The sequence below is a fragment of the Clupea harengus genome, chromosome 12, assembly GCF_900700415.2.
Source record: "Clupea harengus chromosome 12, Ch_v2.0.2, whole genome shotgun sequence".
Taxonomy (NCBI): domain Eukaryota; kingdom Metazoa; phylum Chordata; class Actinopteri; order Clupeiformes; family Clupeidae; genus Clupea; species Clupea harengus.
Genome location: NC_045163.1, coordinates 22422231 through 22433597, shown reverse-complemented (window position 1 = coordinate 22433597; position 11367 = coordinate 22422231). Strand labels below are relative to the sequence as shown.

The 11367-nt window shown below is 50.6% G+C and overlaps 1 protein-coding gene across 1 annotated transcript in view; it reads right to left on the bottom strand.

Annotated features, from left to right (window-relative positions):
• Positions 1 to 11367, bottom strand: part of dcc (DCC netrin 1 receptor) — a 155037-nt gene that overhangs the window by 126684 nt on the left and 16986 nt on the right. The window contains exon 2 of the mRNA XM_031577481.2: positions 4679 to 4990. Coding sequence (XP_031433341.2) covers positions 4679 to 4990 — 312 coding nt within the window. The remainder of the gene's footprint in view (positions 1 to 4678; positions 4991 to 11367) is intronic.

Below are 11367 nucleotides of genomic sequence, written 5' to 3'. Positions count from 1 at the left end.
CAAGCCCTTACATATTTTTCTAACAGCTCACCAACCCATGAGATTCACACCCATGAGCTGCAGTGGGCTGTGCTGTTGTAGCTCAGTGACCAGCTGAAGTAGGCTGTGTTTGACTTGAAAGCAGTGCCTTTGGGGTGTGTGTTTATGATAAATGATCCAGCACACACACACAGACACACACACACACACACACAGACACACACACCACCACCACCAAACGAGAGCTGAGTGTTTCTGCCTGTCTCCCCGGAGACTCCTTGTGCGTTTTCGCTTGGCTGCCGGAATGTTCCGTGGGTCGTTCTCTCTGGGCGCTCCTGCAATCCCCACAGGACTGGATTGGCTGAGTGCTGTGACAGACAGATTCAGAGCTGGCTGGCTGACGGCAATGTCAGTCTGGAGACGCCGGGATACACTGCCTCGGGGCGACCACGTGAGGCAAAACACACACACACACACACACAAATACACACACACACACACACATACACGTACGTATGTGTATATGTGTGTATTTGTGGGTGTGTGTGTTTCTGTGTGTATATGTATGTGTGTGTGTGTGTGTGTGTGTGTGTGTGTGTGGTGTGTGTGTGTGTCTGTGCCTGTGTGTATTTGTGTGTGTGTGTTTATGTATGTGTGTGTTTGTGCGCACGTGTGTGTGTGTGTGTGTGTAAGCGCGCGTGTGTTTTGCCTCACGTGGTCGCCCCGAGACACACAGAAACACACACGCACAAATACACACAGACACACAGAGACACACACACACACACACACACACACACACACACTCGCCCTATAACAGGGTTTTAATCTCAGCCTATCCCCTCATGTGTTTCCTGAGCCACCAGCATACTGACTTCACACAGTCACTCTGGGTCATTCGCTGTGCTGCCCCCACTGGGAGTCTGCCTGCCTTAATCCTGAACCCAGAGACAGATAGGAGAGATGGGGGGCCTGGGCAGATGGATGGACAGGGGAATTGTGGGATAGTGGAGGCTGATTTATCTTCCAGCCCTCCAGCCAAACTCAGGTTCAAACCGTGCCCTTTACTTCCCACATCCCCCTTGAGACGGCACTAAAATGGACTGACCCTGCGTCACCCCCCTTTTCATATTTACTGCGGAGTAGACCACTGCTGCAGGGGATAGGGGTGTGTGGGTGGATAGCAGGATGGAAGGTGATGGAGGAGGGAGGGGGGGTGTTGGTTATTCCGGCTGTCACGGCTATGAGGTTGGTGGAGACATTTTGCCGGGGCGGCGCTTGACAGAGGCGTTAAACAGGCAACCTGTGATCTGAGAGAGGCCGAGGCATTTAGGGGAGAGGAACACCTCGGGGACGAGTGTCAACCGCTAGCGCTGTGAACGCTGCGGCGCCGCATGGCAGGGGCGACACTGAGAGGACGAAAGTCAACCGTGGACGCCGTGAAAGCCGCGAGCGCCGTGAACGCCTTTAACGCCGTGAACGCCGTGAATGACAGGAGCGGCGCTGAGGGACAGCTACTGTGAGCCAGCGAGAGCCCCGAGCAATCACTGATGCTCCACAGAATGGGATCTGGGCTCCACAGACTGACCAATCACCGCGCACGGAATGGGATCTGGGCTCCACAGACTGACCAATCACTGCGCACGGAATGGGATCTGGGCTCCACAGACTGACCAATCACTGCGCACGGAATGGGATCTGGGCTCCACAGACTGACCAATCACTGCGCACGGAATGGGATCTGGGCTCCACAGACTGACCAATCACTGCGCACGGAATGGGATCTGGGCTCCACAGGCTGACCAATCACTGCGCACGGAATGGGATCTGGGCTCCACAGACTGACCAATCACTGAGCACGGAATGGGATCTGGGCTCCACAGATTGCCATTGTGGTGAAAGTGAGGGGATGCACATGCACCGGAGGGGTTTCAGCTGGGGGGCGCAGGGATTGTGCCGGTGGGGCCGGCGTGGGCATTTTAGCCGCGGCCGCGTCTCGCCTGCTGCTAATTTGCAGTGTTCAGCGTGTACAGAGTGCAGATCAAACCGCTAATGAGCGTTTTAAAAGATGCCGCGGAAATCCGACGGGCTTAATGCATTCTTGGGCATGACTGTCAAATCGGGGGGGAATCTGCACGCAGCTCATGCCAGCTGTCAAGCCATTAGACATGGCCAATGAGTCTGCATTTAAAATGAGGCACACGAACACAAGCACACACGCTCTTTTTGGCTCTCTCTTTCACACACATGCACACACACTTTCTTTCTCTCTTTCTTACCATATCCTCATGTCTCCCCCACTCTCTTTCTCTCTCTTTCACACACACACACAAACACACATCTCTCTCTCTCTCTCTCTCTCTCTCTCTCTCTCTTTCTTTATTCATCCCTCCCCATATCTTCCCCCCTGCTCTCTCTCTCTTTCTGTCTCGGTGTGGCTTAGCGCGTTCCAAATAACCTTGCTCAGACATCCAGTCATGACAAAGGAAATCCATGCAATCACATTTTTACGACTGCCGAGCGACTGACAAATCTCCTGCTCGCGGGGCCGATTTGAATAACATGATTTAAGAGAATAATGCAAGTTATCACGGGTCTCCTCCGCACACAGACCCATCTGAGATGATAGAGCCTGCTGAGCCAACACGCTATTACATCGTTCCTTCTGTCCCAGAGGTTAATAAATACAAGACAAGCACTGAGCACGAGCGCTTTGTTAATCATATACACTGCATTATGTACGGGTGTTTATCTAAAGATAAAACACACTAGGCATGGTATTGTTAGAAACCGATATCAGAGCTCTATAGTATATGGCTTTGTGTGGTCCCTGTTAAGGTCCCAGAGTGACAAATTCACTTGTGTGATTTTCTCGCAGCCTGTTTTGCACATGCTCAGTGAGGGCTGTTCCTTCCTGCATGGGGGATTACTATCAAAGCAGCAGAGATGCTGTGGCTCAGAGGCAGACTCAGCCCCCTGAGAGGCACACCATAGCGTGCTTGGCAGAGATGTACGCCTCAGAAGGAGTGTGAGGCGGGCATGTGTGTGTGTGTGTGTGTTTTTTGTGTGTGTGTTTATTTCCGTACATGTGTGTGTTTGTGTGTGTTTCTATGCGTTTGAGTGTGTGTATATGCATATGTGAGTGTGTTTGTTTATTTCCGTACATGCGTTTGTGTGTGTGTGTTTCTATGCGTTTGAGTGTGTGTACATGCATATGTGAGTGTGTGCATGTGTGTATGTTTATTTCCGTACGTATGTGAGTGTGTGTGTGTGTGTGTGTGTGTGTGTGTGTGTGTGTGTGTGTGCGCGTGCTTCGGTGAGAGCCATAAAAGAGCCACGGTGACTCATCTGTCCTCAGAGTGGACCGTCCGGCACTCGCCGCCCATACATCACAGCCCGGCCAGACACACACACACACACACACGCACACGCACACGCACACGCACACGCACACGCACACACACACGCACACGCACACACACACACACACACACACACACACACTCACATACACACAGGCACACACTTCCTCCGCTCCCGAGCAGAAACTTATGACACCGCAGTGACACAGGAGACGCAACGCACACACAAATCCTTCCTGTCCTTGGTCCAACAATAATACACTGGCAACCAATGATGCTTTCAGAGTCCATAAAATAGGCTGGAGCACACAGAGAGCACGGGCCGTGCTCATCTCTCTAAGGCACACACATACAACAAACACACACACACACACACAACACACACACACACACACACAGAGAGAGAGCGCACGGGCCGTGCTCATCACTCTAAGGCACACACACACACACACACACACACACACACACACAGAGAGAGCACGGGCCGTGCTCATCTCTCTAAGGCATCACTTGCATTAAAAAGGGACCGCCGCCGGGAGGCTGAGTCACACGTACATGCAGAGCAATGTAAATAAAACCATCACTAATCTGATGGAATAATTCAACCATTTGTGGATTCGTCTCACTGTGTGTGTGTGTGTGTGTGTGTGTGTGTGTGTGTGTGTGTGTGTGTGTGTGTGTGTGTGTGTATGTGCATATGTGTTTATGTATGTTAGGGGCTGACAAATTCTTTCAAAGAAACTACTATTTTAATGTATTTGTATTCCAGCTCCAGCCTCACTGTAGCTTTCTATTGGGAATCATTAAAAGCATAAATTAATAAGCACATCAGCCTATGATCACGCCCTTTGTAACGTTTAATTGAGATATCTGATGTAGCCTACAATTCTGGTTTGATAACCAACTTATTTAATGACTGTAGTGGTTTGTTCAGTGAGTCGTTCAAGCTTTCTGCTATTCACCTCAAAGTCAGAAGGAATCATGACACGACTTCATCCTTTTGCTGGCTACATAAGATGAGCAGGCTCAGCAGGTGACAATACTTGAGAAAATGTGCCTTTAGTTTGAAATAGGCATACATTTTAAGCCCAAACAGTTAACCCAAACAGTAAAATCAGCAGCTGAGAATGTTATTACTTGTATAGCTTTTAACTCTCCTGTCAGTCCGTGTAAGCAGTTCTGCTGAAGTGCGGAAATACTAAGTTTAACTTCAAGTATTTTATTATTTAATTATTTAATTATCAAAGTAAGAGTGTATGAATGTTCACTGTGTGTATCTGTGCATCTTGTGTATGTGTTCGAGGGCGTGTATGAAGAGTGCGTGCGGAGTCCCTCACCTGGCAGCACACGCAGGTCTCCGTCCGTGCCCGTGCGGGCGCTGCTGGGGTTCTCCGCCAGGCATCGGTAGGTGGCGGAGTCGGGCGGCTGCACCTGGCTGACCTGCAGCGAGCCCGAGGGCAGCACCACCACGCGGGCGTCCCCTCCCCCGCCGCTGCCGCCGGCGGCGCCTGTCCCCGAGGGTAGGTCCTCGCGGTTCTTCTGCCAGCGTACCACGGGCATGGGCTCGCCCGTCACCTCGCACCGCAACAGCGCCGTGTCCCCCAGGTGGGCAGACACCGACTCAGTGGGCACCACCACCCTCAAGGGGCCTGAGCGAATGGAGAGAGAGAGAGAGGGAGGGAGAGAGAGATAGAATGAGAGAGGGGAGGGAGGGAGGGAGAGAGAGAGGGAAGGAGAGAGAGATGAGGGAGAGACAGAGAGAACAAGAGAAACAAAGAGAGGGAGAAGAGAGAAAAAGAAAGGTACAGAGAACATGAGGGATAAAAAGAAGAATAGAGATATAAAGAGAGGGATAGAGAGAGGAAAGATATACAGGGAGAGTGTGTGTGAAAGACAGAGAGACAGACAGAGAGGGAAAGAGAGAGAGAGAGAGAGAGAGAGAGAAGGGGAGAAGCTGTTAGCTACAGACAGGAAGTTATGCTTTGCACTCGGCCCACATTACATCAAAGGTCACTGCATCACTTGAGTTGAAGTGCAGCAGCAGCCAGTGCTACTCTCACACAGCATTGCAGTCCCTCAATACACACTTTCTCAGGGATCCAACAGTGACTACAAAAAAACAGCACAAGGTTTCCGAGAAGGGCAAACTTTCTCTTTCTCCTCTCTCAGGTTTGAGTGGTTGTCTGGAGGTGGTTGTGCATTTTGAGTCTTGGATGTGGAATGAATAAGATGAGATGAAGGCGGAGAGAAAGGGAGGGACAGTGGGAGAGGAGAGGAGAGCAGCAGGAGAGGAGAGGAGAGGAGAGGAGAGGAGAGGAGAGGAGAGGAGAGGAGAGGAGAGGAGCAGGATAGAGGATGCAGCAGCCTGAGTGTCGTCTCCCATTATTGTCACTGTGGCCCCAGCAGCCTGAGAGCCCATCTGTGGCCCAGTTCATTTTCATCCGAACTGAGCACACACACACACACACACACACACACACACACACACACACACACACACACACACACACACACACACACACACACAGAGTTTAGTTATACAAGTTGTGCAACATTTGGAGTATGCATTCTGCATGTGGTCTTTCAAGGCTTCCCCTGTAAAAGGACCTGTCTCTCTCTCTGTCTCTGTCTGTGTGTGTGTGTGTGTGTGTGTGTGTGCGGAGGAAGGATGCTGGGAGGTCAGAGTGGGCGTACATGTGTGTTTGAGAGAGAGAGAGAGAGAGACAGGAAGACTCAGTAGAGAGAAAGGGTACAAGCATACACGTGCGCACGCACAGACACACACACACACATACACACACACATACAGGGACACACGCACACACATAGGCCATGTAGATACAAAACACCCCAATTAGTGCTGTTGAAAAAAATTTACGCAATGATTCAAAAGGTCTTGAAAAGGCACAGCTTCACACACACTCATAGTCCTCACATTCATCCCTAGGGTATCCTATCCCCATCTCTCTCTTTCATGAACACAGACACACACACACACAAACTCACACTCATGATTTACGCATATTCATGGGGATAAATTGTATACATAAACAGATTACTCCCTGAATTTCCAAGTCAAATCCGAAACAAAATGTACACTCCCTTTTCATATCTTCAAATGAGCAAAAGAAACTCAGGGGCTCGGAGATAATCAGGGGGATGTCCACCATGCCGTATGCAAATGATTGCAAATAAAGTCGCTCTGGTTGGGTCGGAGAGCCAGCATGTGCCATTACAAGCTCTCGCTAGGGAACCCCAATTATTTTGGTTTGCAAATTCGCTGTGAGGAATCTCAATGGGAGAGCTCATTGGCACGATTAGGGAGGCTGTGGATACTAATATGGCCTGGCAAACTAGCTGGCCTGGCTCTTTTTCTTTTAGCCAAAGCTAAACCTAGCTCTGTGCAGCATAGAAGAAGAATTTGTATTCCACCCCAGGCCTCAACCCCAGGGCATGCAATAAAAAGGGCAAATCAGAAAACACACACACACACACACACACACACACACACACACACACACACACACACACACACACACACACACACACACACACACACACACACACACACACACACACACACACACACGCACACACACACACAATCATCAACCCGACCCCAGTCCAGAGCTGTATTATCCTGCTCCTCCTGATTTGATATTTTCTCGTCTTGTCACTCTCTTCCCGGCCCGGTAAGCTCTGATCCCCTGTTGCATGCCAGGGGTCAGGCGGAGCATGTGTCTCTTTGACCTTGAGCTGTCGTGGTCCGTGTCACAGTCCTCAGCCCTGGGCCCCTTCACTGAGGAAGGAGTAACGGCGCCGGATAGAGGCTTAGTGTGAGGAGGATGAAGATGAGGAGGAGGAGGAGGACGATGCTCAGCCCTGGGCCCCTTCACTGAGGAAGGAGTAACGGCGCCGGATAGAGGCTTAGTGTGAGGAGGATGAAGAGGAGGAGGAGGAGGAGGAGAAGGAGGAAGATGAAGAGGAGGAGGAGGAGGATGACGATGCTGTGCAGGGATATTTGAGAGTTTCCTAAAAGCTGTTCATTTCTCTCTCACTCCAACCCCCCTCCCCCCTTCTCCCCCCTCCATCCCGAGTGCCAAGCGCTGGTTCATCAGGATGCTCTTAAAGGGATTCCGAGACGCCAAATCCACTGGGATTGAGTCAAGTGAATATCTGGGCTCCTAAGCCGTCAGATAACTTCACAGGGAGCGGGAGGAAAGCCTCAAATAGCCCAAATCGGACACTCACTCTCTCTTTTCTCTCCCAATACCCCCTTCTTCTCTCTCCACTCCCTCCTTCTCTCCTCAGAAACCATTTGAAATCTGCAGGTCTGAATTATCCTTGTTCTCTGACGAGAAGCCTCGCATGGAGCCTGGTGTCATGATTGTGTGGAGAGAAGGGCGGGGGGGGGGGATTAAACTGGGAGTCGGGAGGGAGTCATGGCGAGCCTGCATGTCTCTCTGTTCGCTTGCTGGTTCTGACGAAAAAGAGATTGTCTGCTCTCCCTCTTTCCGCTCTCTCTCTCTCTCTCTCTCTCTCTCTCTCTCTCTCTCCTACACTTCTGTCACACAGAATCACAGCTCCTGATTAAATCAGCGTCAATCCTCTTAAGCACGTTAGACTGAACCCGGGGTCTGCTTCCCCACACCCCCACATCCCCAAACGCACACACACACACACACACACACACACAAACACACAAACACACACACATACACACACACACACACACACACACAAACAGACGCACGCCCCCGCCCCCCGACAGGACAGTGTGTTCCTCTCAAAGGGCACGGCCCCGCTTAAACCTGAGTGCTGACAAACCCCACGCCTGCTGCTCAACCAGATGCAGGGAACTCATAACATGTGCATCAGTGTGTGTGTGTGTGCCTGTGTGTGTGTGTGTGTGTGTGTGTGTGTGTGTGTGTGTGCCTGTGTGTGTGTTTGTGTGTGTATGTGTGTGCCTGTGTGTGTGTGTGTATGTGTGTGTGTGTGTGCCTGTGTGTGTGTTTGTGAGTGTTCATTTGAATGACATACACTCTACTTGTAATTCCATCATAAACTGTACACTAGACTGCAGGTACCAGAGAATGGAACTGAAAGGGGCGGGAGGGAGAGACCACTGAGAGGACGACGGGGTCAAAGGTCAGAGAGAGGTGCAGGAAGGTGGCAGAGACCAAGCTAGGGCAAGTACAGGGCAGTAAGAGACCAAGCTAAGGCAAGTACAGGGCAGTAAGAGACCAAGCTAGGGCAAGTACAGGGCAGTAAGAGACCAAGCTAGGGCAAGTACAGGGCAGTAAGAGATATCATATAACACAGAGGGCGGGGCACAAATAAATGGGTGGAGGAAAATAACTGATCTGGGGTCAGTCTGAGAAGGACTAAACTGGTGCATCTTCCTCAAACCAGCCTTGCTAAGTCCTAACAGCCCCTAGCCAGAGGCATGTAGAGGGAATGTAGTCTCCCTGCATCGCTCTGCCCCTACCTACCCAGCACCTACTCCCAATGGAGGCTGGGGTTCAGCAACATGGCCGAAAGACAGAAAAGACTACAACAGAGGCTACACTGAACTAGCCTGGCTCCGCCCACCTATTGCTCACAGCTCAGTATTTGCTGTGGATCGCAGGGCCATTCTGTGTGTGTGTGTGTGTGTGTGTATGTGTGTGTGTGTGTGTGTGTGTGTGTGTGTGTGTGTGTGTGTGTGTGTGTGTGTGTGTGTGTATGTGTGTGTGTGTCTATGTGAGGGTGTTTTGTGGTGGTAGTGTTGCGCGCGCCTGAAACTGAAGAGGGGCTCTAGATGTGAAATTGATCAGGGCAGCGTGTCACCGCACCATTTCACAGAGCCTGAGCGAGAGTGATTAGAACTGTGTTTATCCATCTCCATTATCATTCTCTCTCTCTTTCTCTCTCTCTCTCTCTGTCCCTCTCTTCATCATCTATCTCTCGCACGCAGTTTACAAAAGAGGCCTTTTCCCTTTTTTTTCATTTTCCATTTCCATTTTGATGAAGAACAGCTGCCGCTGTTTACTTAACGCCAGAAGAATGCCATCAGGACAGCTGGTGAGGGACTCACGTTGTTGGGAATTAATCTCCACAATCCTGCTCCTAATCTATCGCCAGAGAGTGTCCAATCACCCCAACAACCCAGCCAGGGGTTCTCTGTTTAATCATCACCCAGAAAATCACCCCAAAAACCCAGCCAGGGGCTCTCAGTTTAATCAACACCCAGAAAATCACCATAACTAGCGGACAAGAAAAAAGAAAGGGAAAGCTAGGTTAATCAAAGCTATACCGTTAATCAGAGCTATACCGTGATGCTGAAACTGTACTGCCAGTATGTTAGCAGTTAGCATGACTGTAAACTCCATGTAGGGAATTCTACTCAGCAGCAGTGTATGATTTTCCTTCACAGACTGTCTGCAGTGATGCAAACCACTCAGACATTTCACACTGTCAAGCTGTCAAGTCAGATCAATACAAATAAGCGATAGGATTCGCGGTTGGCATATTGGCTTTTGTCCTAGACCGATATTCACACTTCGAATATGGTTTCATTCTACGCTTTTTTCCTCTCCTCAGTGGACACCCTTCATTCATTCGGTTGAACAACACAGCGCTTGTTACCTCTGCAGATTTGTCGGTCAAAGTGTGTGCGTGTGTGTGTGTGTGTGTGTGGTATGTGTGTGTGTGTGTGTGTGTGTGTGTGTGTAACTGTGAAGAGTGTGAAATTGCACCTCGGCGAGGAGGTCATGAGCTTCTCTGCCAACACGTCCCCCTGAGAGGTGAGGAGAGGTGTAAACGACTGCACAGTGTGTCTGGTGGATGACAAGAAAAGCCCACTGGATCTCCCCACCCCACCCCTACCTCCCTTGCACCTCTAGGGACTAGGTCAGTCAGTCAGTCAGTCAGTCAGTCAGTCACTTAGCTTGAGACTCTGGACCCGTGTGTGTCTGTCTGCTACAGATGGCTGTGAGTCGGGTAATCTCACTTTTGGCCCTCGTGCCCGCTAATCGCTCCCATTCATCTCATTCCCTATGCCACCCACCCACTGCTGCACCAGCCTCGGCAACACACACACACACGGCAGCCTCACCAACACACACACACGGCAGCCTCACCAACACACACACACACACACACACACACACACACACACACACACACACACACACACTCCAGCCTTGCCTCTCGCCCCATCCCGTGCACTCGGAAGACGGACTCATTCATCACACTCTCGTTAGGCCTTAATAGCCCATCGCTGCGCAAATAGCGCATCCGGGCGGTTGTTTGGCCCAGTGGGGGAGACTGTAAGCGGCACCAGAATCCTGACGCGATCTCCTCTTCTTCTGTCAGAGGCGTTACGGCTTGTCAGAGCCGCTCTGGAGTTTTTCAGTCTTTTTTTTCCCCCCCCTTTTGGCTGACAGCAGTCAGGCTCGCTGAAAGGGAACACGGCCCGACGTCGTCAGCTTCTGAGGCGCACGTTTGAAAAGCAGAACTGGCGTTAGTGCGAAGCGACGTGTTTTGCGTGATAGAATTAAAGTGACGTGTGTATCCTCGCCGTAATTGCTCTTTATAAATATTTCATGAGCGGCTCTTTTTTTATTTATCTTTTGCAACCATACAAGCGCGCAGGCAAGCTGCTCACCGCCTCTCTCTGTTTTGAGGGTGCATCACGCCGAAAGAGAGGAGAAGGAATCTAATTGAGACGACAGGTTCTCGGAGCGCCATTTGTAAACTTGATTTAGCGAGGCGTCGGGGCTCCAAATGAACTAAAGGTGCCGCTAAATCAAATTAACCTGGGGAGACAAAAGACAGCCTAAATCGAGCATCTGCTTTTCTGGCTGCATTCGTCACTGCAGTCTACAGAGTTAAAAGGTGATTAGAGGGGAGAGGGGCGCCGAGGGAGGAGGAAAGACACAAAGGGAAATCTGTGGTGAAAGAAGCACCTCGCTCGTTAGAACACACCTTAATTACATGAAGCCTTCTACACAGGCCTAGTGATCTACCGGATAACCTTGACGCT